Source organism: Vipera berus (genome assembly GCF_964194415.1).
Source record: "Vipera berus genome assembly, chromosome: 9".
In the NCBI taxonomy this organism is placed as follows: Eukaryota; Metazoa; Chordata; class Lepidosauria; order Squamata; family Viperidae; genus Vipera; species Vipera berus.
Window position 1 is genome coordinate 23410845 of NC_138212.1, and position 27179 is coordinate 23438023.

A 27179-nucleotide genomic window follows, 5' to 3' on the forward strand; every position below is an offset into this window, starting at 1 on the left:
AGCTATTATTTATAACAAGAATGATTTCTGGTAAATTAACAAAATTTTGTAGATTTATAAAACTGTAGGCATGGACAGTAACAGCTAAATGGGTTAGGAGTGGAATCTGAATACGTTGCAGAACAATTTATACAAAGCAAAAGCAAATCTTGTGCAGTTTTACCTAGGCTGAAAAATGCACTTTTCTTCTTCCTTTAGAAACTTGTTTGCGTTTCCCTCCAACCCAATCTGAGGGGATTCTGAATACACTCACAGGCTCTGTCCAACCTTCTTTATTGAAACCAACTGGACATTCAGGATCCAGCTTTTGCTGCTCTTTGTATTCAAGTATTCAAACACTCTTATCAAGCATTCAAGACAGCAGTGAGGCCACACAGCTGCCATAACAAATAGCTGTAGGGGCCCTGAGCTACTCCACCCAGTAGCGAGTGAAGCAAAGAACCTCACATCCACCTTCATCCATGTGGAACTTCCCTTTTCAGCTTGAATAAAAGATGTGATCCAGAATTTATTAAATTTATATGGGACTTTCTTACTACTTCTGAGGACTTATTTTCTTTCTCTTTCTTTTTGCTGACAACTGTAATGTTGACCCTACTCAGTGTAAGACTGGTTCGCAGCCATGAAACAAAAGCATTAGTACAAAACCAGTATGAAATGGTATGCACAAAGTTCAATTCAACATAGTTTTATTTTAACAAGGAGGCAAAACAAGAATTTGCTAAGAATTTGCTCTGCTAAGCAGGAACTGCACCCGTCCCAAAAAATGAACTCACAGAGGGAAAAGTGGGGGGGGCAAAAGGAAGCATGGCAAAGCCAGAGTCCTGGGGAATTAACACAGCAATCAGAATCTCTCTTGTGGGCTTGGGAGTAAGAAGGCTGTCTACCAAGCATCTTTTAAGCACTGCAGATTTAAAGCGGAAAAGAACGAAAAGCCAATTGTCAGCAAGTGACCATGGCCACCACACAAGTAGCTCAAAGGCTTTATAAAAAGATTCATACAAGAAGAATTCTCGTTTTATTCATGCTACAGGCTTTTTTAATCTAGTATATTCAGAAGTTTCTTACAAAACTGTGATCCTGAAAACGTGTTCAATTTGACACTGGGAAGAAAAAGAAGTATGAAAGGAGTCTGGATGAACAAATGAAGATGCTAACATCATTCAAAAAGAGATCTGTAATTTGATGGAAGAAGGAAAATGAATTTCCTCACTGTGCCATGCTATCTTTAAAATTTCAGCAGAAAAAGAAAAAAATACTTTTAAAAGATATAGTTCTAAATTCAGTTGGAGAAAAATTCCTGTAAATTAAAAACGCTATAGAGTTTGGTCCCAATAGTTTCTATTCAGATGTTTACTCACTCCCCCCCCCTCTATTCATTATATGTATATATTCATTATATAGCCATGAAGACTTTTCTGAAATTAACCATTTAAGGGCATATTGTCAATATATATGTAAATGCTTAAAATAAAGGATTTTTTAAAAAATCCACAAACAGGAAAAAGAAAAAGAAAAGAGCAAGACATTACTCATCTCTATCACCACGTTTAAAAAAGACAAAAATGATTGCCAAAAATAGTGGGCACAACTCTATCATCCTCCAGGGTCAATGAGAAACCAAATAGCAGGAAAATACTCAACTAGCCAATCAGGATCAAAGACACCCCCACCCACCCCCGTCCTCATGTCACCAGCGGCTCCTACTCCGCCACGGGTGGGAGAACATCCTTGTCTTCTCTGTTCTCTGGCCCACTCTCGTCGTCCTCTATCTCGCCCTCTTCGCCACTGAACTTGTCGTGAGCCCACTTGGGGCTGGTGCTCGACTTGCGATACAGGAACCGTCCCCGACCTCGGGGGAAGAGGCCTCGGCCTCGGCCCCGGCTTGCCCACTTTTCGCCACCTTCGCCCTCCCGGTCATCGTGCTGAAGGAGAAAAGGGAGTCAGCTGGTAAGCTCTGGCCACTGAGACCCCCACAGCCCATCGCACGGCCCCAGCCCCACTTCCCCCTCTTCCTCTGACACAAGTGGGAGCCTGGCTCTGGATGAGGGGCTCAATTGCAATCTGCCCAAGGGCTCAGGATCACCCGGTCCCATCTATGCATGGAGGAGCTCACGCACCAAGTAGTACTTCTTGCTCTTGGGTGTATACTCGGGGTCCCAGTCCTCCTCCCGGTTTCGCTTCTGGAAGTCAGTGCTGGCGCCACTGGTGCTGGTGTTGCTGTTGCCAGAAAAGGCACCCCTTCCCCAGCCACGGCCTCTGGCCCGGAACTGCTGCTAAAGAGGAGGGAGGAGGCAGAGCAGGCATGAGTCTGAAGGCCCCATCTGTCAATTTGCTGGCAAAGGGAAAGCTAAATGGGAGGTTTTCTTTGCCTCTGGAAAGGACTTCAAGGACTTCCTGACTGGAGATCATAGACTCTTTTGATTAGGTTCAACTTTAAAAAAAATCACTCTGTGTTCATACTCCACCAGTTTTGAAATATTTAGATATATTATTTTCAAGCAGGGGCTTAAAGAGGTCAAAGCAGAAGATTATCTTAAACCACACCTTTAGGGCCCAGGATCACATTTGGCTAAGCGCACTAGAAAGCAGGCAGGGACAGGATAAAATCTAGATTAATGTAATTAAAATTAATTAGTGGCGGCTAATAAGATAATTCTCAGAATTTAATAGTTTTTCTCCTTTTGTCCAAAGAAGTAGTTAAATTTGGTGATAATGTTTGGAGGGAATTCACAGGGCATAGGAAATGTACTCTTAAAGGACACTCACAAACGTTCCTCGGGCTCTGCCCCGGTCACTCGGGCCGGCAAACTCCTTGGTGCCAAGGCGGGATTTGTCAAAGCCAGGGGCAGGGGCCTCCTCCCGTTCCTCATTTTCCTCAGGATACTCCTCCGCTTTATAGGAGCGTGAGGACTGTGAGGACGAAGAGCTTGACCTCGATCTCTCCCGGACACGTCGGTGCTTCCTGAGACACCAAAGGCACAGAAGAGCTGGCTCAAAGCAGAATCACAGACTCAATAATTACTTGTTAGAGAGAAAATACTTAAAAATGGGCCAGGGCCCGCACTGCTCTTTGTCCTGTGGAAAACTGAAGTCTAGAACAGTGGCCTCTAACCTTTCCAACTCTGCGTACTGGCAGCGGGGGGTGGAGGGGGTGGAGAGGGGAAATGCTTTCGCACACGCACCCACCACTTGCCCAAATGGAGCTTTACTTGCCCGCCGCATATGCAGCCCAGTTCAGGGTCTAGAGGGCATAGCTTAGCAACCACAGAAAACAAATGATACAAGGGTAAGTAGCTGCCTCAGTCCCACTCTCTCCCCAAAGGAAAGATCCAATTCCTGAAAACAAAATTGCCACTCGGTCAATCCTTCTCCTTCTTTAGCAGCTAGAATAAATTTACAGGCGCAAATGCCTTTACCAACTGTACTCCATAAACAAATGGGCCAGATTAAGAGCAAAAATGACATTTCTTTAATCCCAATCTTGGGGAACCTGAGCAAAAAGACTGAGTATCTCTCTTCTTCCATGTCAACATTTTCTTTTTATAGCTAAGAAATGGAAGGAACTGATTGCTGCTAATTTATTAAACTTGTATGCCATTAGAATCTCAGTGAATATTCAATTTAAACCAGGGTATTGCTGCTTTAGCACAGTCCAGGTACCATTAGAGCAGGCATGTCAAACTGCCGGCCCATGGGCCGGATGCATTATACTGAAATCGTGCCCAGCAATGGGGAAAAAGTCACGATACGTCGCGCGATGTCACATTACATTGCGAGTTTGACATGCCTGCACTAGAGAATCCCACAAGCCTAGTTTCTCTTGAAAGCAGCTCTTCAAAGGCTAAATTCAATTTCTGTATGACTGAAAAGCTGGTTTCAGTGAAGCAGCTGTTAAAGTAAAAAAAAAGGCACATATATTGTGCTGAGGTAACCTGTTAACTCTGTATTCTCCCTGTCCAAAAATGGAACGATTCACTTTCCATTTTAGCAGGGACAAGAGAAAGTGATAACACTGTCAATGTACCTCCAGGGGGGGGTGTCTGTGGGTCTGAGTAGGCAAAAAAGTCTGCGCAAGGCCAAATCTGATTGATCTCTCCAGGCCCTTCTTGGAACAATATGTGAACTGCTCCAGCCTGTTAGCAAGTTGGAGCAGAGAGATGGTGCTGAGTTAGATCTCATAAATCCTGGCAACTTGACAGAGCCTCATCTTCCCCTTAATGGGGAGTAGAACCAAATCACAAATATTGAGGTTACTTTTTACATTCTGGTGTCTTGAAACTTGTAATTAAAATCATTCCTAAAAAACAGCCTCCCCAGAGAACAAAGTGTGCCCCTCCTGGTTCATGTGAGGTGGCAGCTGGATCCAACAGAGCAGCCCTGCACTACAGGGGCATCAGATTGTTCAATGTTCCTCTTGACTGAGAAATTCTAGAAATTCAGGTCCACACATCTTGAGAACATGCAGGCTGGGAAAGACTGGCCTCATTACTAATACTGGGAGGGCTCTGCAGGACATGGATCCATTTCAATAAAAAGGAAAGCATAACATGGGGATATGCGCTCCCCTCTAACGTACTTCTTTTTGGAGCCTTTGTGAGGCCTCTCTGTTTTCTCTGCTGATCGTTCTCTTGAATGACTGGAAGGCCTGGACTCCACAGATTCTCTTGACTTTCCTCGCTTATCTTTCTCCTTATGTTTTTTACGTCTTTCAATATCAAGGCGCAGGTCAACTGGATCATCTTTGTATTTGCTCTCAGTCTGGAAGAAGAAACACAGCAAGGACAGGACTTTAAACTGAGCCTTTAGCAGGTTTTTTCACAGATGCAGTGCTGATCTTATTTACGACAGGAACCACCAAGGATAGTACACATTATGTTGCTGTTCAAAAACAAACTGTCTGAAAACATGGAAACTCTCCCACTCTTTCTGCATGCATTTCTCTCCCAGCCAGAGTACAAAAGAGTCTTGGCTAAGTTATTAAACCAGGTAAAGTGAGAGAGAAACTCAGCCAAAGCCAAGACCCTTATGTGCAACCTCAAGGGCACAAACATTAAATAAAACCAAAAGCCATCACTTCTATTTGGGGCAGGGGAAAAATACTTGTCATATGCTGCAGGAAATTGACTTAAAAACTATGAAATCCCCCTCTTCCTAAAAAAGGATACCTTCCCCAAGAACGGGAAGCCTGGCTGTGGATATTGAGAGAAAACGTGAAAAGGAAGCATCCAGCTGTAATTCAGCCTCAGAAGCTTTGCAGAAAATTTTCAGCCTGGATCGATGTAGGAAAGAATTTATATGTAGGAGCAACCCAAGAAGTCCTCATTTTTGTCCACTCTCCCTCCAACACCTATGGCATTTTGAAGACTTGCTAAGCATCATCACTTAAGCTTAGATTTGCACACTGCAAACATGAAACTCACATCAAGCACGCGCACACACACACACACACAGGCCTGAAAGGACTTTTGTTGATGGAGACCAAATGAAGGAGAAAGCGGTTTGGGGCCAGGCAGACTCTGATGCCTGGGCCTTTTCCACAGCTCCATGCTCCCATCGGCCAATAGGAACCCAAGGTCCTGCTTCAACTGCTCAGCAACAGACTATGTCTCTCCTCCCTTTCCTTGCTTCCTTCTTGCTCCTTGCCAAACCTATTTGCTATTGAAAATATGACTTCTTTGGAATGTTGAACTTTAAAAGCACAATAAATATACAAATAACTGCAACTAACTGCTGCTTCTGAATTATTACATTTTTAGCACCTGCATAATAAATGGAATTGCAGATAAATTTCAGATATCCTTGGAGATTGAAAGATTTTCTCCAGAGCAGAAAAGGAAAAAGGAATAAGTACGAACCAGAGAAAACACTGGTCAGAAAACTAAATTTTATGGCAAAGTTGAGCCTTCATACGAAGCACTGCAATTATTCATCTGAGAAATCATTTTGTAGCTGTTCGTCTTGTTGGTTATTAGTGGGAGTTGATTCATGCAGGGCCTTGACCCAATTCAGCAGCTTCCAGCCTTACACAAGGCAAGACCACACAAAAACAGGCCAAAGAAGTGTTCCCTTAACTGCAATGAGAAGCATTAGCAGCTCTCTGTTAAAGCAGTACTTACACAAATCTATAGTACCCTTCCTGATAAAAACATAAGATAGCTCAATTACAGCAGAAATTGGCACTTGTTCTTGGAAGAATTTTATTTGTGCTTGTGCATTCCACAGGTGAAGAACAACCCTTTGCAGTTCAGAAGACAAAGAGGACTTTATTACCACAGGGGAAACTGGTTTGTCACCAAGTATCACCATCCAAACCTGGAGATGTAGCAATTATTCAATCCATTCCATTTCTCACAGAGCTAAGAAGCTCTTGATTGCAAATCAGAAGAATGTCCCTATTCATGTGTCCATATGCACAAACACAACTTTGCGTTCACCACAGAAGCTTATCTATTGTCTTTCAGAAGCAACAAGTGTTTCGATAAACAGAGAACACAGGCATGATAGGAAAGTAAACAGTTTCACAGCATTGTTAAAATACTTTTAAACAAACTTGCATGAAGGTGAAGAGACAATGCTTAGAAATACTCGTTTAAAAATTATAAATAGTAATATTAAAATAAGGGGCCTACTGAAATTTCACTGTGCATATTTAAAAACCTTCCTTTTTCAACATTATTTTAAAATAAACTAATAGAATTCAACAGGAAATGACACATTAGCAAAAAATGTCCTTTGATTCGGCTTATTTACAATTTGACTTAATTTCCTCTTTCTGACATGCATGTCTTTTTGAAAACATGGTTGGAAAATATCACGGGTAAGACAAGTGATTTAGTTATACTTACAAGCATCAAAATATCACAAAAAGTCTCTTCCATCATCAAGGTCACTTGTTTCCAAAAATCCACTTTTTGTCTCAAGCTCAACCTCAATTGATTTTGTGGTCATTTACCATATTTCTAACCACTTCACAAAGGTTGTTGATACATTTTTTTTTAATAAAAATTAACCCTTTGTAGTTCATTTTTAGAATTATGCCCATCCTTGAAAGAAAAACACAAACTTAAGTAGAGAGCAAGTTAAATTAAAAAAAATCACTTTTTAAAAAAAACCCAAAGCTCATGCCCAAAGCACACAGATGAGCACCAATTAAAAGTATCGATTCACCTTGTAGCTGGCCTCTTTGGAACTTTTGATCTCCTCTTGTGAGAATCCATGCTTTCTAAAAGAACTTGGAGAAATGTCTATCCTCCTAAACACAGAAAGGCAAGCCATGATTAAGAAATGTCTTTTTTGATGTTCAGATTATGAATAAACTTTTGGAGGATTTTAAGACTGGGAGCAAAGTCATCTCAGAGGTAAAAAAAAACCCTTCCCACTCTTAAAAAGCTGAGGCTGCTGTCCTCAGACTCTCTCTCAGCAGTTTTAAGGAAATTGCCTGTCTCCATTACAGCTCTCCAGGAAGTTGGGAGGCTGTCTAGTTTTAATTACTTGATTTTCACTGTGTATTTCTTTGATTTTAACTGCATTTTCATTAAGATCACTACGTTGGGTCTTCGTGGGAGGGAGTCCTTATTTCTTTTTCCACTGCTACAGTTGCCCACTGATACATATTCCCAAATGGCGTACAATGGTTCAAAACAATACAACTAAGAGAATAAAAATGACTTCTTCACCAGGGGAAGAAACTACCAAGCAGCACAATCCAGAGGTGGTTACACAAAATATGGCTCTAACCTACTAGCATCCCCTGATAAGACCTAAGAAGGCTGTTTTGTCTGTCACCACCTCCAAGGCGCCTCAACTCTGGCTGTGCTCAAAAGAGTTCTGAAAATTTGGCTCTTTCTTCCGCCTTGGGATAGAGAGGGTGGTGGGATCCTGCACGTTTGTTTTTAATGGCTGTTTTCTTTTAAACATGTATTTTAAAAATTGTACCTTATCCCAGTGCTTACCATACACCACTGGGACTCATTGTACGGGTGGATAGCTTTATGAGTGAGGTGTTCAATCCTGAGCTACAAATATTCTCCTTTACTAGTAGCTTTATGAATTTGTAAAAGAAAAAACTCTCTGTGGAATGAATCAGGCAGGGTCAGGGCTGGACAGATGTCAGATACAGGCTGTTCCAAAGGGCAGGTAAAACAACACAGAAAGCACACCATTTGCACCCCAGCAGACATCCTCACTGGATGGATGGGAAGTGATGCAGGCCAAACTTATTGGACAGGCAGGCACAACTGCAGATAGGGGAGCCTGCAGATGGGCCAAGCTCTACACCAAGAAGGCTTCCAGATGACAACTAGCACCAACAACTGTATCTGGAAGCCCAGTGGCAATCAAGGCAGCTTGAGAAGGACCAACACCACAGGGACAAAGCAAATGGGACCACAACTGCTTCTGCCACATTTTGGACCAATTGAGCTAGTCTTCAAGGACGGCTCTCTGTAAAGTGCACTAGACTACAGGTAGTCCTTGACCTACGATAACTGAGCCCAACACTTCAGTTGCCACTGGGTCTTGCTGGAATGAGCTTCAGCCTTATGACCTCTTATGATGTTTGTCATTGAACTGCCTGGCATTTTGTAACGGGTGGATACAAATGATTGTAACAAATAAATAAGTTCTTATTATGCTACCTAACCCTGGATGGTATGCCACCTTTTGGGACACTGATTGTGAGACCCCTCGTGGCCTTGGAGAAGCTAACATTGCTAATCCTGCAAGGGTTATGTTGAGAGATTAATGTTGTGCATTCTCTTGCAATGCTGCAAAGCTCATAAACACAGAGCATGGAGCAATCTAACAGAATTTGGCTTCCTTGAAATCTCCGTTTGCTTTTGGTCCTTAGCACTGAGGAAACATGTCTCAATTTATGGGAATGCTATTCATCCTGTTAAATGTTCAGGAACTTAAATCCAGTTTCAGCACTCTTTATTTATTTATTTTAATTCCATTTATATCCCGCCCTTCTCCGAAGACTCAGGGCGGCTTACAAGCTTAGCAGCAGCCTTCATTCTATGTATATGCCTGCTTATTAGGGCTTTCGCCCCCCCCCCAAGCGGCATTATTACAAAGACAGCTTATTGCCCCCAACAATCTGGGTCCTCATTTTACCTACCTCGGAAGGATGGAAGGCTGAGTCAACCTTGAGCCTGGTGGGACTCGAACCTGCACTAATTGCAGGCAGCTGGTGTTACTTAAGGAGGCATTAGCCCACTGCTCCACCAAGGCTCTAATAAGGCTCTTAAAAGGCTTAAAAGGCTCTTGCCTTTTTTGGCCAGTTATTGACATTTTTCCACAGAATCTGGTAAAGTCTTAACCTGTGAAATGTTGGGGCTAGGAGGAGGAGGTCAGCTAAAAATACATCTGCCCATACAAGTATAATCCCCCCCTTCAATGAAGCAGGGAGGAGGAGGAGGAGGAGGTCAGCTAAAAATACAACTGCACATACAAGTATAATCCCCCTCCCCTTTCAATCAAGCAGGGCTTGGTTCTGATCAGCTGCCTAATACTGAGCAGGCTGATTTGGCTGTGCCCCTTCATGATTTTCAGCTGTAAATTAAAATCAAATACTAGGCATAGAAATTCTCCTGCATTTTTCTATCATTTCTTAATATTTTTGATGAATGAAATTTTGTTTTAGAAATTATTTCAAAAGAAGAGAATTTCAGATCATTTTTCATAGGCTGCGCTTGGGCTTCTTTCATTTATGAGGTTGCTGGAGTACTGTATACACCAGACATGTCAAACTCGCGACGTCAGATGACGGTTTTGCCATTGCTGGCAATGGGGTGGGCGGGGCTTCCGGATGACGTGTCTGGCCTGTGGGCCGGCACTTTGACACCCCTGGTATACATGGTCCTCTCTCGCCTGCAGATTCCTCAGTTTCCCACGCTGCCAATAAACCGAAGATCTCCTGATTAGTTTCCTTTCTCTGTAAAAATCCAGGGAAATCCTGCAACCAGTTCTGCATCTTTTAAAAGGCTATTTATGTCCAGCTCTAATTCAAGCCTTAAGCCCCTGCAATATCTCTTCCTATGTTTGTCATATTCTAAAATTCCACTTCAGCATAAGACTCTCGGTTCTCCCACTTGACCCTACTCTGCTTTCATGCCAAGTTCCACTCACCTGTGGATTTCAGGGCTTTTGTTCTTAGCCGACTCCTGCTCTGCCCGCTTTAGGTATTTTGTAAAGCGCTCATTCAACGTCATTCCTGAAGACCCAAAGTGATGCTCTGTTGATTTGCGATGAGGAAACACCACATTGTTAATATTGTATATAGATTTTAGGACAAGATAAAAGTGGGCTCTGCAACAGATTCAAGAAGCAAACAGTAGAGAAGTGAAGAGGGGGTAAAGACAGAAAGAGGAGAGGATCCACCTCATTGTTTAGACGTATTAAAGTCTTTTAACTGGAAGCTTTTCCTGGCACATCTGATGCTACTAAGCGTAAGACGGAGCAGGAGTCTCCTGAAAAATAAGGAGCGTTCCATGCCTCTTCACTTTCTTAACTATCCTGCTTCTAGACTTTTTATTCCAGACAACTGAGTTTCAGACATTTTAATCCATTTTTTTCACTGCTTAGGTGGAAGCAGAAAAAGAAGTGGAAAGAACAGGAACTAGTCATATGTGGAGAAATGTTTCTTTCTCTTGGCTCCATGGGCTATAGTCCAGTAACTATTTTCTCCAGGCAGTCTAGTTGTGTTGCCTAATAAGGTTGCTGCAACCCAATAGCAAGGCTTCAGAATCCTGCAGGGTGCATCTTCAGGGCTACACATGTTCTCAGTCACCAGTAAAGATACTTGGGGGGACTTTTCTTCTCCTTGTGACAATGTTTTTACCAATTGTTCACAAAGGTCCTGCACAGTAACATGTGAAGCTGTTTAGTTTCTGGGGTAGGCACATTCCCTGTATCTGTCAGTACCACGCAACCACTGCATGGGTCCAGGAAAAGGCAGAGCTTCCTGTAGGTCCAGATTCATGTTCCATGTTCCCACTTTGAATACAAACAGCTGCACTTTCCTATTGGCTCAAAGCTAGTAGTAATTTTATATGGGGCTGACTTTAAAGACTATTGAGAAAACTCAATTAGCACAAAAGGTGGCTGCCTACAACTGGCAGGTGATCTGGTTTTACAGATGCTGCATTGGCTTCCTGTAGGTTTATGGGTACCATTCAAAATACTGATTTAAACTTACAAGCTTTTTATAGCTTCAGTGACAGATATTTTCCATCTCTTTCAAACAGAACTGCACCATTCCATGTGCTCCTCTCAGGATGATGCATAAAGCTCCCTCATCCGAGAGACTAGGATGCAGGGCCAGCAATCTCCAACTGCGGAGCTTCTCTTCAAAACAGCCTCCCCAGAGTCTACAATACCCTAAACTACTCTGTGATTTCTATCTAGAATACTGATATATGAAAACATAAATAAGTTGCCAGAATCAGGAATACATAAAATGATTTGGGTTAATTTATTTCTGTTCGATTCATCTTAGAAGAGCCAAACAGAAGTTTAACTAGAACTGAATCAAAATCAGCTAAGAGGTAAAATGAAGAAATTGTTCCAGAATCTTTCAAAAATACTTTTTATAAAATAATGTACGAATAAATCATACGGCTGGAAGGGACCTTGGTGGTCCTCTAGTCCAATCCACTGCCCAAGGCAGTTGTCAATCCAATCTCCTACTCGTTGCTGAATTCACTACATCTTCCACATGGAAGCATTTCCCCATTTCCTCTGTTGAAAAGAAACATAGAGAAGCCTGCATTGATTTCTGAGAAAGCAGCAGTGGCAGGATGGCCTAAAAGCCCAGGGAACTCACCTTTCACATGATGGACAATGGTCACTATGTGCTGGGCAAAGAGCTCTGAGGGACTTCGCTGAGACTGGGCTGACTGGATGTGATGGAAAATGGAACGGAACTCTTGTTCCTTTTTATTGCTGTGCACCAAATCACGACATAACTTGCGTTCCTGTGCCAAAATCCCACTTGGGCTGTAAAGACACATGCGAAAGATCATGTATGAATGGTTATAGCTACCACGGAAGGCCACTTCCAGACTGGAAATCACAGTGATGTAAAACGTGGCACCCTAAAAGTGGTATATCCTGCTTTAGAGAATTATTCTTCTGATATTATTTTCTCCAAATCTAGATCCACACTAATAGCCTTTTTCTCACCTCTCTTCAAGAAGAGAGGAATGGAAAGGCTTTCATTTCACAGCTCTTAGGGACAAAATGCTGCCCACCAAGCCACAAGCAATGTTTCAGTGGGCAGCAAACACTATGTTGCTTTAGTATAAAACAGCAAGTTAAGCAATCATTATGTGAAGAAAGGAACCCTGTGTGTGTGTGTGTGTGTGTGTGTGTGTGTAACTATAGTATCAGTTCACTAAGGTGCTGGATGAGTCAGAATTGATTTCAATCGTCCTACAACAAAATATATAAATTTATGTATTTTTTCTTCTCCCTCCCCACTCAACTAATGTGGCATGCTACTTTTCAGATTTTTAGGCTGGTAAGCATTGAGACAGAAATGCTGGGCATCATGTAAAGGGCGTATAAAGGGCTTATAAAGGGCTTTTGGCCATGCTTAATCAGTGAGGCTTCATTTTCACTGGTAGAGGAATGGGACTTCTACACCACTAGTTGCATAACTACATCTGAGTTAACCTGGAAAAAAATAGCATTAATTAGGGAGAAGGGTCAGGAGAGACCTAATAAGCATTGCTTCTTTTTTATATACATGCAGAATTTACCCATAATTACACCAAGACTGGTTTTGTGCACGAGTCTGGAGCTCTGGGTATGTGAGTGTATTAGTACCGCTTTATAAAGCCTCAGTAAAACCACATCTGGAATACTGCATCCAGTTTTGGTCACATTACAAAAAGATGTTGAGACTTTGGAAAAAGTGCAAAGAAGAGCAACTAAGATGATTAAAAACCTGGAGACTAAAACATATGAAGAACGGTTGCAGCATTTGGGTACGGCCAGTCTAGAGAAAAGGACTAGCAGCACATGACGGCAGTCAACTTGTTTTCAAAAGCGCCAGAAGGCAGGACAAGAAACAATGGATGGAAACTAATCAAGGAGAGAAGCAGCCTGGAATTAAGGAGAAACTTCCTGACAGTGAGGACAATTAACCAGTGGAACAGCTTCCCTCCAGAGGGTTGTGGGTGCTTCATCACTGGAGATTTTTAAGGAGACCGGTCAGCCACTTGTCTGAAATGGTATAGGGTCTCCTGCTTGAACAGGAGGTTGGACTAGAAGACCTCCAAGGTCCCTTCCAACTCCATTCTGATTGAGAGAATGGAGTTGAGAGAATAAGATTCTGGCTGCATTGATAACTGTTTGGATGACACCCAGTTCCTATGTGGGTTTTTTATATTTTATGTATTTTATTGTAAGTTGATGAATGGCTATATAAATTAAATGCATCAAATAAAAATAGCCACTCTTATGTTGCTTCAGTAAGGATATTTTTCAGTTTTCATTCTAAATAGAGTGTAACTCAAGTCCGTACAACTTTTCCTGGGCTGAGGACTACATTTTACTTTTGACCGTGTGCTAGAAAAGCCCCCATTTTTTGAGTTAACACTAAATGATAACTTAAAATTATATTTAGTTAATATTACTCTTTACAAAGCAATTGGCACCCACATATTTTTAGCAGCAAGAGCAAGTACAGTGCCTTACAAATAGAAAATTGGGCTTATTTTTAAATGGCTCCTGATTTATCTTTTCTATTGAGGGAATAGAGTAGGCATTCATTTTCCCCAACCTCTCTTTTCCTTCCTTCCTCTAGAAAGCCAGACATGTCGAATGCCTCACCGAGCAAGATCCTCATCAAAAGAATCCATTCGAAGATTGACCTGGGTTTCACGAGTAATGGAAAAGGAGGATTTGCCAGTGGTCAGGCCCTCTCCCCGCATGCTCGGCTTCTCTCTGCTCTCTGGGGCCTTTCGGGGAGGGGGAGAGGTCGCCATTTTTTCCTGGCCTGCTTTGTAGGTGGTGACGCGGAAATTCTTCTCTGGAACAAACCCTCGGTGCCCAGCTTCTGCTCTTTTGGCCGCCTGCCTCTCGTCTTTCTTGGAGGGCTCAGCGTAGGACTCCTCGGCCATCTCTTCTGCTTTCCTCTGCTTTTCCTTGGCTGCAGGTAAATAAACCAGGCCTTCCCATCTGCCTGGCCGATCCTCGTCCTGGCTTCTGCTGGAAGCAGGCGCTGTCTTCACAAACTTGGGCTCCTCATCCTCATCCTCATCCAAATTGGATTCCTTCCGTCCTTTGCCCTTAACTTTCTTTTCTGGCTCCTCTGCCTCCTCTTTGCCATAGTGGGCCTCCTTGTGGAACTCAGCCATTTTCTTTTCAAAATCATCTCGAATTTTATAGCGCTTTGGGGACTGATTCCCACGATGCATCTTTTCTGTATCGACCTTAGAGGTGTAAGGATCTAACTTTGTTTTACCATCTGCTAATCCCATCTCAGAAAAGCTTCCCTTCTCTTTCATTTTGTCCTTTTCTACATTCATCAGTTTCTGCTCTTTGTCCTTCCCATTCTCTGCTTTTTGGTCTTCCAGGTATCTATGAGTAAAGAGAGGGAATATTTCAGGCAGTTATTCCTATAAGATCTAATCAAGCCATCTGGAAAAGACCCTGTTTCATGTTTAGTTAGCTTCTTTTGCATTGTTTAACACCTGATCAGCAGGTCACAGAACCTGGGAACAAATACCTTAGCAACAGTGATAAAATGGCAATCTTTCTAGAATCTTTTGCCACAGCTAGAAGGCAGAAAATATGTAGAAGATCTTACCTAACCTGTGTATTCATTTACAAACCTGTTTCTGAAGAATTAACCCATCAACATTTTCACTTTGGACTGCTGTGCTTTTAAGTAACACACAATGGAAATAAAAGGCTCAAAAGCTACTTCAAATATTTGAAGACATGTCTCCTACGGAAGCTATAGACAATTCAAAACACAAATAAAAGCAAAAACGTTAATGGGGAAAATACTTAATTGGCTGGGAGGAAATGAACACTTATCAAGAATGGAAATGTTTAACCAGATCAGATGATTTACTGCATCTAGCTCTAAAAACAATTTAATGTTCAGAGGTGGAATTCAAAACAGGTCTAGCTGCAAGATTACCAAATCAGCTAAAATTAACATCCATGTATTAATATGGATGTTTCCATAAGGTGGCTGTTATTTTTAAACCATGAAAGTAATGTTTCCGCCCAAGGATGTTCATCACAACTGCCACTTTCATTATTTAATTTTTACTGGATGTACAAGTTGACTTTTGAACAGCTATTGACACTTGCTAGAAATTAAGCCCAAGAATGGATTCCAGAGGATGATAAATACTGTAGAGCATTGTTTCAAATATCTTGCCCAATGCTTCTGAAAGCATACCAGAAAGGTTCTGCTTCTGAACTATGATTCTAACAATGTTCTTAAATCTACCTTATTGGCAATAATGGACAATTAAAGATGCAACACTGTTAAAATGTGCATTCAGAAATTCAATACAGTTCTTTCCCTTGTTTTAAAAACTGAGGAAATCATTTTCTACAATGTTTATAATACAAAAATATCCAAAATAATATAATGTCTACAGATTTCTATTTAAATTGTGACCAATCCCCTCCCACCTGCTCTAAAGACATTCCTAGGTTATGCAATTTTTAACAACTCTTTTGAATCCATGTATCCTGGATTATTTAGTTTAAGCCATTTTAGAACACTCTCAGAAAAGAAAATCTAACTTTAAAATATACCTTTAACACAGAAAACTAAGGGAATATATTCGTTAGACCCCTTATTATGAACATAATAAGCCATCAGCCTATTCAAATTTTACTCTGCCTTAGATCATCAAATCTGGTATTGCCACATAGCAACAAATAAATGATAGCTGTGAAAGCAACCCCTAATGGAGCTCTAATAATATTCCAGCAATGTCTAAAAATTAACTTTTCCTGCTAAGAACAAATTTTTCCCCATTGGACAGCAGTGGCCTAATTAACACAGCTGCATTGTACAATTTATAAATCATTGCTTTGCGAACAGCTCAGTGTTGTAAAGTACTATGGAGCAGTACATATATCTAAGTGCTACTGCTATTATCAAATCTATGTAAGTAATTATGTTATTATGTTTAGGAGAAAAATACCTTCATACAATAATTAGTTAAATGACAACTATCCCCTGCCATTCAATCCCCAATAATGAAAGGGGGAAATGGACAGGTTAATTCTTCCTAAATTTGCATTGCCCAGAGTTTTATGCCATTTCTCTTCAGGACTTTGTACTATGGAGCACAAAGCTTTTTCACTCTGATACACATTAAAATCCTCCAGGAAAGCTCAACAAGAATCCTAATGAACTGCCTTCTATTCCTGGTTAAAAATCTGTCCAATTCTAAAAATAACAGCAACTGAGAAAGTGCTAAAACTTATGCATTTTTGTGCTAAAAACCCATGTTTTTACATTTAAAATAAATACCCCTTTGGTGATATAGGGATGTTTTCTAGACCTTTATTTTGTTTCTCAAATTCAGAATTATAACCCTTAAGTTAAATGTATAACACTGAACCCAGGTAAGCCTTGCTTTTTGCTAAGCATGCACCTTCCCTCTGACACTGCTCCCAAATTCAGAAGCTTTTGCTTCTCTTTTCAACTAGCCAATCTTTGCTTTGTAGAGTCTGAAAAAAATGTGGTTAACTTTCATTAGGATTAGTGGTAGTAAACCTCAAGTTATAATTTGGTTTCCACTAGCCACTCTAATCCATAATTTGTATTGGATAAAGCCATAAACTGAGATTTAATCTAAAACAGAAGCTTTAGTGTCGCCAAGGCAGTTGGCCACACAGAAAATACAAACCTGAGGTTTCTTCTACTAGGCCTACCTAACATTAAAGCACAGGTGATTGGTCCAGTTCAATTAGTTGGGTTTCACAAAAGGCATGGATTTCAGGTTTCCTTGGCTCTACTGTTCATAATTTCCATTGTACCAACTCATTCCAAACTCAAGAATTTGTTAGTCCACTCAGGCAAAGACCAAATTCCAATTTCAAGGTGACTTTTTGCTAAGCATGGTGTAATAAAACCTCCACTCATGTGGAGAGAACAGGGAATTGGTAAATTTAAAACCACAGTTTTACAAGGGAAACTACAGAAACCGAAGCTCAGTCATGCTGGACTGTTTCAGATTCCTGGAAAATCCATGAAAAGGTGAATTGTGGAATGAATCCAATCCCAAATCAAAACTGCATTTAACTTTTCAGGCAGCCATTTTTCAGACCATATTGTATGTACATAATTTGTACATATCAGTAAAATCAGAACGCTAACCACCTGAAGATTTATCTCCCAATTTCTAAAATATATGTAACGTTGTTTTAAAATATTTGTAAATATTAATTTTGAATAAGGCTTTGAATCTGAAATGTAACATTACTGATATTCAATTAATTTATAACCAAAAAACATCTCCAGCTAGTTATGCGACTAATATTATAGGTAGCCCTCGACTTATACCACAACTGGGACCAGAATTTCTGTTGTTAGGCGAGTCTTGCCCGATTTTACAACTTCTGACATGGTTGTTTGCAAATCATGCAGTTATTAAGTAAATCTTAACATGGCTTAGGCCCGGGATACTTGCAGGACCATCTACTGCCGGGAACGAATTCCCATCGCCCAGTACGCTCACACAGAGAAGGCCTCCTCAGGGTACCGTCGGCTAGACAATGTCCAGGGGGAGGGCCTTCTCTGTGGGAGCGCCAGCCCTGTGGAACCAGCTCCCCCATGAGCTTCGGATGGCCCAAGATCTCCAGTCCTTTCGCTGCGGCCTCAAAACACTCCTTTTCCACCTGGCTGACCTGGACTGACAGGGATTTTAATTATGTTTTTAATTTTTTAACTCTAATTTTTAATTTATTTTAATTTTAATTTATTGTACAGAGGCCTTTAATTTTAATTTTATCTTAACTTCTGTATTTATTGTATGTTATTGTTGTTAGCTGCCCTGAGTCCTTCGGGAGATAGGGCGGCATATAAGTCCCAATAATAAAATAAAATAAAATAAATAAATCTGGCTTTTCCACCCATTGATTTTGCTTGTCAGAAGCCAAGTCATAAGGTCCCAAATAATGATCACATGACCTACACACACACACCCAGGACTCTGCAACCATTGGCAGATACATGCCAGTTGCCAAGTTACCAATTTCAATCACGTGACCATATGGTGGGGTCCTGCAACAGTCATAAGAAATGTGAGGATCTGTTGTAAATCACTACCATTGTAATTTCGAACAGCCACTAAACTAATGGTTCTAAGTTGAATGTTACCTGTATTTAAAACTACCCAAGTAAAATATGCATTCAAGATGTGGAATAGTTTCCCAAAATACCCCTTTTATTTCTCCTAATTTAATTTAGTTACTTTTTCATGAAATGGATTGAGATTCAAACTAAGCCTAGTTTAGGTACAGATTAAAATAATATAAAGTGCTCTTCATTATGATTTAAATCTCATATAGCAGCAAATTTAGTCTTGATCCAATTCCATGCAAGCAGTTAAATACCCAAGAGCAACTTATTTATTCTATAGCCACATTGAAGAAAGGCAATCATTCCATTAACCTACATTATTTTTAGCAGCTAAATTATGCATCCACCTTCCAACCCAAATAGGAACAATTAATCAATTCCAGGAATAAAGACCACTTACCTCTTGGAAAAGGCTGCCCCTATTTCCTCCTTCTGAGATACCCCATAAATGGAGCTGATTGTTGTGGGGCTTTTGCATACTGGGCTCTTCCTGGTTGGGCTCAGGCTGGCTAAACCATGCTCAAACTGATGTGAGCCTGCCTGAAAGGAGGTGCCGCTCTGAAGAGCTGAGCCCAGCTGGGAAGGATTGGAAGAAGTCGGACTGGGCTTCTGAAGTGGGCTTGGCCTGGGCGATCGGCGCCTGACTACGACTGATTGGAGAGGGCTCTTTAGCGCTGGGCTACGCTCTTTGGGACTCAACTCTGTCAGGGCAGAGGCCCTTGAGGCTGTGCCGGTGCCATAGGTTCCCACATCTTGCCAGGGTTTTGACCCCTCTGAAGACTTGACATCCTGGGCAGTTCCTCCTGAGAAGGGCTGTTCCTTGGAGTCATCCCCTTGGTTGTCCCCAGCACCTTGGGACCCCCGAGCCTCCTTAGAAGACTTCTTTTCCTTTAACGACCAACGTTTGGAGGACTCAGCTCTGCTATGATTAGAAGATGACCGAGATGATGAAGACCTTCTTGAACGATCAGATGAAGATTTGTCAGAGTTTCGAGAATGACTTCGGGATCTTGGAGAGGGAGATCTCCTCTTTGGTGACCGAGAACGTGAACGCCCCCTTCGAGGGCTGTATGTTTGGCGATAGTTTTGCCAATTAGACCTGTAATTTCCATAACCACCTCGATTATATTGGCCCCACGGGTAGAATCCTCTATTCCTTCCACGGAAGTAATAGGGTCTCCGATAACCTCTGTTATGACCTCGAAAATCCCGGTTCTGGTATATTCGTTGATGGTTCCTCTCCCTGTTATGAGATGGAGAATATGATCTTGAACGGGACCTAGAACTGAGAGGGAAAAAAGGTATTTTTACTTTTCAATGTAATTCAAAAAACTTAATTCCTTCTTGCTTGACAGGATAAAGATTGCCTTTCTAGAATTTCTCAAAATAATCCTCTTTACTAAAAAGCTAACACTAAGAATTCACCAGCAAGAAGAAAAAATTGGATACTGCAGTTGCTTTGATTTTCCTACAAAAACATTACTAAGGTACAAGGATACTGAGAACAGAAATACAAATAGAAATAGAATAGAATAGAAGCTGGAAGGGACCTTTGGAGGTCTTCTAGTCCAGCCCCCTGCTCAAGCAGGAGAACCTATACTATCTCAGACAAGTGACTGTCTAGCCTCTTCTTAAAAATCTCCAGTGATGAAGCGCCCACGATTTCTGGAGGCAAGCTGTTCCACTGGTTAATTGTCCTCACTGTCAGGAAGTTTCTCCTTAATTCCAGGTTGCTTCTCTCTTTGATCAGTTTCCAACCATTGTTTCTTGTCCTGTCCTCTGGTGCTTTGGAGAATAACATGACTCCCTCTTCTTTGTAGTAGCCTCTCAAATTCTCGAATACTGCTATCACTTCTAAAAATCAATGCATTTATCTTTGTTAGGAGTAGGGAAATAACTTTAAAAAAGAAAGAAAGAATGATTATATAAAGGAGTTTGGCCCTAGGAAAGAGGAAGGGATGGGAAAGAATCTCAAGATAATCCTGTCTTGATTCACTCTTGAGAAGGCAGAGGGTAACTCTGTCAGGGTTTCAAGATTCTGTTATTATACCCTATAGGGTAATTCCAGTAATTTTTGTGGTGCCTCTTTCCTGACCTAGCCTACCTCAAAGGACTATCAGTCTTCTAAAACTCCTGTTGAGAACAAACCTGCAGGGATTGGATGAAACCTGTAAATTAAAACCTGAAAAATCACATATAAAAAATGAACAGAACAGAGTTTGAATTATATCACTCTAGTAAAAAAAAAGGTGAAACCTACTATAAAGCCAAACAAAGCCTCTGTCTTTTAAGCCACAGTTATGGAAGATGATAGATTATATAGGAAAATCAAATAACGCTGGAGGTGTATTTTGTGACATGTGTAAAGTTTTGAGCAAGTCTGTTTGATTTTGCAAAAAAAAAGGTGTAGGTAATATCATCTTAGAAAGTCAAAGGCCAAGACTATGATTAGGAAAACCCAGATCCTGACTTTGGAATATATATACTCAGCCTAACATACCTTGCAGCTACAAGGATGTAGGTCAACATTAGAAGTCACTGCTATCTAGCAACACAATACACTTTCCTCCCTGATAAAAATAAGAAAGAGACCAACTTACCTGGGATACTGTCTCATTCGCAAACAGTTCCCGGAACATAAGAAAGAAGAAACACACACAGCCTAGTGCACTCAGTGAAAGCAAGCCAATTAAGGGTAGTTCTAAAAGAACTAATCAGCCCACACAAGAGCCGGTCCCCAAGTGGTTAGGTTAACAATTATTGAGGACCAGTTGCCTGGAGGCTGTTCACAAAAAATCATTTTAAAAGACACAGTAACTTGGAATGCAGCCCAAGTTGCAAAACAGTAAAGAGGGTTTTGTTTGATCTAAATAATCAACATTAAGATTTAAAACCACATGGGCTCAGATCACTCCACAAACTTAGGGGAAATGAAAAGAGAGGTAAATGACTGACTCATACCATGGACTAAACAGACTGTCAAGTTGAAGAAAATATAAACTCTCCAGAGAGAGATACAAATACAATCCAGCCAATTTTCCCAACCTAGTCACTGAAAGCAAACAGCTGCTACAGCTTTTTCCTCTGCCAAAGGATTATGATCTGCAGAAATGGATCCTACCTCTGAGAGATTGCTAAATTTCTCCCAAATGATTTGTATATGCCAGCTTTTTCTATTTTGCTTCTTTAATCAAATAATTCACATAACAAAAATTTGTCCAACAGGTTTTCACTTCCAGAGACATTTTGCACACAGAATCTGTTTCCATTTGCTTTTCTGAATATTGCTGCATATTCCCAGGCTTAGACAGATGTTCCTAGTGATTTTGCCCTCTGAAAGGAAAGCCCTTCAGTTTCACTGCATGATACAGTTGCCTTTCCCACGTGTTTTTAATTACTGACAATTATTTGTGTTTGTAGCCTAACAAAACACAGAATATTTTCAATTATTTAAACATTTAATTAAATATAACAGGAAGTCAAGAAAAAGAAATCTGTTTGGAGACTAAGTGGTTTCTGAAAAGCAGAGCAATCACATAAACAGGCAAGGCATGTCCCTAAGCAGCTCTCTGGGATTATCTGAACAACTATTCCTTTTTATCTCTTGCTTTTTGGAATTTAGTTACGAGCAACACCATAATATTCAGATCAGGAAATTGAAATCACTAGCTTTCTATCTGTATTAAACTCTTTTCTGCTTGCAGGGTCTTAAAAAGTAAAAACTTGAAGGTTTTGAAGAGTAATCAGTTAAGACATTTGCACATACTGCAGCTACTCTTTGCTCTTGAACTGGAAAAAGGGCGTGACAATAAAACACAATCTCATTTTATCTGTCAAATGAGACAGAACAGGAAATGTTTCCTTATAATTTATAGCATTCCTCAAGAACAAAACAACAAGAAAAGCAAATACTTGCCAGTGGCCAAAAACTACCTCCCAAAAGAATCCTTTCCCAACATGGAAAGTACAGGTTTTAATGAAGCTTTCTTTTCATGAATGATTCCTTTTGACAGAATTATTGAAATACAACTTATGACATGCAGTTGTAATACAGTAGACATTCTTTTCATATGAGGATCTGAAGGTGAAGCATTTCTTGGTAAAAATCTGACAGCCCCAGAGACAACCCCAAAATACTGACCTGAGCCTTCGTTTCCTTGATCGTGAAACTGATCTAGACCGAGACCGAGACTTTGAGAAAGACCGAGACCGAGACCGAGACCCAGATCTTGAACGAGAAGAACGGGAACCTGATTTTGATTTATTTGTTTTTGACATCTTATAAATCCTTTCACTTTAATCTGTCAACAGAGAAAATTTAACCAACATCAATGGCTGTCCCTCTGTAATAAAGGAAATGTATTTAGTGAATAATTTCTGAAAATGGAAAAGGACAACAGTAGGATCACACAACCTTTAAGAATTCTCTTAACGAAGTGTCAACCCATTATTTTTTATGTCTAGCAACATTTGTCAGTTCCCCAAATCCTTATTACAAACTGTAATAGACAAACTGTAACCTGTTCTTCCACACTTAACAAAGAACTAGAGCTCAGGAAGAGATGTTGACTCTGAAGAAAATTGGTGGTAGCAAATCAAGTTATATACATATCACAATCAAGCAGCCACAAAGGATTTCTTCTGTAGCCAAAATAAACCAGGAATCTATCCACGTATTTCAGAATTTCCTATGTTGGTTACAGTGTCTTATCAACTTGCAATATATTTGAAGAATTACATTTACAGGAAAATGGCTTTGCTAAAATCATCTCATACCAATGTGTGCTCGTCTAGTTCTTACTTCTCTTGTGTAAGAACTCTATTTAGATGAGCACAAACACACTGCAGCAACCTTGGACATCAGAAAAAGGAAACAGATCATCTATATAACACCCTCCAACAAAAACACTTGGCTTGGTCTAGGATCGTCACGTTTCCCAGTTGAAATTATGGTTAAATCTGCCCATATGTTGGGAAATTAAAGTTTTATCATCATGTCTCCTGACTGCTAGTTGATATTCATGGATGCTTTCTGGATTTTCTCCTTCTGGAGAAAAGAGTTCCAGGAAAAAAACACATTTGAGTTAAGTTGGTAATGACAGGGGGCCTCTAATGCCTCTTCAACTCAAGCTGTCTTGAAGCAGCTGGTCACAGGATACTGGTTTCAAGTACCAATATCTTCGTTAAATTCCTAAATAATTTGTTAGGATGAGTTTACCTTCTGTAAACTTTCTTTTTTGGTACCTTTGAGTCACTCTTGACTCCTGGCAACTGCCTGGAATTTTCTTGGGAAGATTTCAGAAATGGTTTGCAATTGCATGGTTTGTAATGCTGAGAGTGACTGGCCCAAGGTCACCCAGCTGTCTTTGTGGTAGGGCGGGACTAAAATTCAGTTTTCTGGTTTCTATTCGGATGTCTTAACCTCTATGCCAAGTTGGGTCCTATGTAAACCATTACAAATGAATTAAAAGTATTTTAGTGAATACTGCAATAACAGTAAACTCTCAATTATTGAACCTTTACCTCTTGGAAAACAAAACTTCACTGCTGTTGGTGGCCTCGAAGGCTCCTGGGCTAGCCGGTTAACCCCGGTGGATCCCAGTGGAGCCCAGCGGTCCCTTGAAAGATCTATGCTTTCCGTGGCACCAGTTGTGACTTTGGTCGGTGCCATTGGATTTTTGGACCTAAAAGAATTAGACTTAGCTGATTATAATCTGGAAGGCCCCAATGACTGCAGAACTGGCCATGATCAATCTTCTGGAAAGGCAGAGCAACGGATGACTCGGCTATTTAGTAGTGCAGACTTTGATGGTGTAATACGATGGATTATGACACTATCACATCTCTGCCTTCGGACTGTTGCTTATTGTCATCCACATATCGTCCCCAAAGGATTCAGAGTTCCCTGGGTACTAGCCACCGTGAGAGGGTGGCTTGAACTTACATCTGCCGCCCCTAGAGGTGAGAGCTCTAGGGGACATGCTGTACCCAGGATGGGTGTTTCGGACCATTCCCCCAGGAATAGGCTTTCCGACTGTCGTGAGAGGACGGTGGTTGGCCTGTCCTGGGGTGGCACCCAGCTGAGTGGCAGTGGCTGGGTGGTAGCTCGGGACACCTATTTGTTCTCTGTTTGGACCCTCCTTAATTAATTGACTATGGACTGCCTGTATCTGGACTGCTCTTATGCCTTGTTTTAGGTACTCCTCTACGGACTTGCTCGCCCTCAGGGGTGCTCCCCCTTCCTGGGGGCGACCCGCCTTTCCAGCCGAGTACAATCTCGAGGAAGGGCCCATTTATTGGGATCCTGAGAGATGGCTGGGCACGGGTACGGGCCTCCGACGTAAACCTAACAAGAGGTCCCTGGTTTGTTTTCTGTCGAAATTTTTTCGGGGGCTAGGGAGGAGGGAGGGTTCTTCTTTTGGTTGTTTGGACGAGGGGGGCAGTCCAACAACCTCTGTTCAGGCCAGTGCCGAGGCGGATCGCGGGGGGGAGGAGCGGGGGTCGGTCGCTTCTGGGGCTCCAGGGCCAGTCGTGGGACTACCCATTCCCACGACGATAGGGAATGGCAGCGGGTGTAGGAACAGAGGGCCGTATCGATCTCAGGGAAGGCCTCTCCGCTGCTTACAAGCGGTGAGGCACTCCGACCCTCTGGTTCCGCCCCGAGGTCCCGGGAGTGAGGATGTGCAGCCTCCTGAGCTCCGGCTGGTGTACTTGAATGCCAGGTCGGTCGTTAACAAAGCTCCTCTCGTCCGTGACTTGGTCGAGGGTGAGCAGGCGGACCTGGCTTGCATCACGGAGACTTGGTTGGGCCCAGAGGGCGGCATTCCTCTGGTTGATCTTTGCCCACCAGGTTTCCGGGTGCTGCACCGGCCTCGGGCTCAGGGTAGGGGTGGGGGAGTGGCTGTTGTTATGAGGGAGACCTTGTGTCCACGGGAGGCCACCGTTCCCCAGATAGTCGGGTGTGAGTCTCTCTTTTTGAGATGCGGCCCTGGTGCGCAGTTGGGCTTGCTGCTGGTGTACCTTTCGCCTAGTCACGCAGCAGCAGCCCTGCCTGAGCTTCTCGATGTCCTCTCTGGGTTGGTGATTGAGTTCCCGAAACTTATAGTTTTGGGGGACTTCAATCTACCATCTCTGGGAGGATCATCCGAGTTGGCTCGGGAGTTCATGGCTTCCATGACGGCCATGGACCTGACGCAAGTAATTTTGGGACCGACTCATGAGGGAGGCCACACCCTTGACTTAGTTTTTTTTTTTATCTGGACGGTGGTTAGATGATCTTGGTGGGGGCTCCCCAATTGTTATGCCCCTGTCATGGACCGATCATCATCTCCTGCGGCTGGTCTTCCGTTTTGCCACCCCCCGCCGTGGGTGTGTGGAACCTATTAAATGGTACCGCCCCAGACGCTTAATGGATCCCCAGTGGTTCCAGGTGGCGCTGGGGTCCCCACCTGCCTCCCTTGCTCACAGCTCGGCAGATACCTGAGTGGAAGCCTGGGAAAGGGCAGCCACTGAGGCTCTTGACCGAGTTGTACCCCTGCGGCCCCTGACCCGGTGCAGATCCCGTCGAGCCCCATGGTTTTCCGTGGAGCTCCGGGAGATGAAGCGTCGGAGACGGGGCCTAGAGAGCGGTTGGAGATCCAGCCGATCCGAATCCGATCGATTGCGACTAAGAACCTATACTAGGTCTTATCTCGCTGCGATAAGGGAGGCGAGGTCTAACCACTTCGCCGCCCTTATCGCGTCCGCAGATAATCGCCCGGCCGCCCTGTTTAGGGTGACTCGCTCCCTCCTGAATCAGGAGGTGAGGGAGGATCCCTTGCAGGGTCGTGCCGAGGAGTTTAACCAGCATCTGTCGGACAAAATCGCTCGGATTCAGACCGGCCTGGACTCTGACTGGGCAGAGTCTGTCGAGCAGGACACGGGTGGTCTTGTCGATATCACCTGGGAGGAGTTTGATTCTGTGACTCCGGAGGAAGTGGACAGGATCATGGGGAGGCTGAGCACCACCACATGTTTATTGGACCCGTGCCCTTCCTGGCTGGTTTATGCAGCCCGGGAGAGGACACGTAGCTGGTTCCAGGCAGTTATATCGGCCTCTTTGAGTGAGGGTAGCTTCCCCGCCGTCTTGAAAGAGGCGGTGGTGAGGCCTCTCCTCAAGAAGCCTGCCTTGGACCCAGCTATATTGAACAACTTTCGTCCTGTCTCCAACCTTCGCTTTCTTGCGAAGGTTGTTGAGAGTGTGGTGGCACATCAGCTCCCTCTGGTCCTGGATGAAGCGGATTATCTAGACCCGTGCCAATCGGGTTTCAGGCCCGGGTACAGCACGGAGACGGCATTGGTCGCGCTGGTGAATGATCTCTGGAGGGCTCGGGACAGGGGGCATTCCTCTGTTCTGGTCCTATTAGACCTCTCAGCGGCTTTCGATACCATCGACCATGGTATCTTGCTGCGGCGTCTCCGGGGGTTGGGAGTGGGAGGCACGGTTTTGCAGTGGTTCTCCTCCTATCTCCGGGGACGCTCGCAGTCGGTGTTGGCAGGAGGGCAGAGGTCGACCGCGAGGTCTCTCATTTGTGGAGTTCCTCAGGGGTCGGTCCTCTCGCCTCTCCTGTTCAACATCTATATGAAACCGCTGGGTGAGATCATTCGTGGTTTTGGAGTTGGGTATCATCAGTATGCTGATGATACCCAGCTTTTCTTTTCGACCCCAAACCACCCCAGTGATGCCCTCGACGTGATGTCCCGTTGCCTGGAGGCGGTTCGGGTCTGGATGGGGAGGAACAGACTTCAACTCAACCCCGACAAGACCGAGTGGCTTTGCATACCTTCATCC

The 27179-nt window shown here is 42.7% G+C and overlaps 1 protein-coding gene across 5 annotated transcripts in view; it reads right to left on the reverse strand.

The window, feature by feature from the left end:
- Window positions 1-658: 658 nt before the first annotated feature.
- The window catches only part of THRAP3 (thyroid hormone receptor associated protein 3), a 37782-nt gene continuing 11261 nt past the window's right edge, over window positions 659-27179 (reverse strand). For 2 of the 5 annotated variants that reach the window (XM_081334739.1, XM_081334740.1), the window contains exons 3-12: window positions 22491-22650; window positions 18750-19634; window positions 13840-14589; window positions 11828-12000; window positions 10132-10237; window positions 7171-7255; window positions 4580-4761; window positions 2770-2965; window positions 2121-2276; window positions 659-1925 (exon numbers count right to left, since the gene is read on the reverse strand). In XM_081334739.1, the coding sequence (XP_081190865.1) occupies window positions 1704-1925; window positions 2121-2276; window positions 2770-2965; window positions 4580-4761; window positions 7171-7255; window positions 10132-10237; window positions 11828-12000; window positions 13840-14589; window positions 18750-19634; window positions 22491-22627 (2892 nt within the window). In that variant the 5' untranslated portion in view covers window positions 22628-22650 and the 3' untranslated portion in view covers window positions 659-1703. Of the gene's footprint in view, window positions 1926-2120; window positions 2277-2769; window positions 2966-4579; window positions 4762-7170; window positions 7256-10131; window positions 10238-11827; window positions 12001-13839; window positions 14590-18749; window positions 19635-22490; window positions 22693-27179 lie in introns of all 5 variants that reach the window. The other 3 variants (XM_081334741.1, XM_081334742.1, XM_081334743.1) reach the window with 2 other exon arrangements.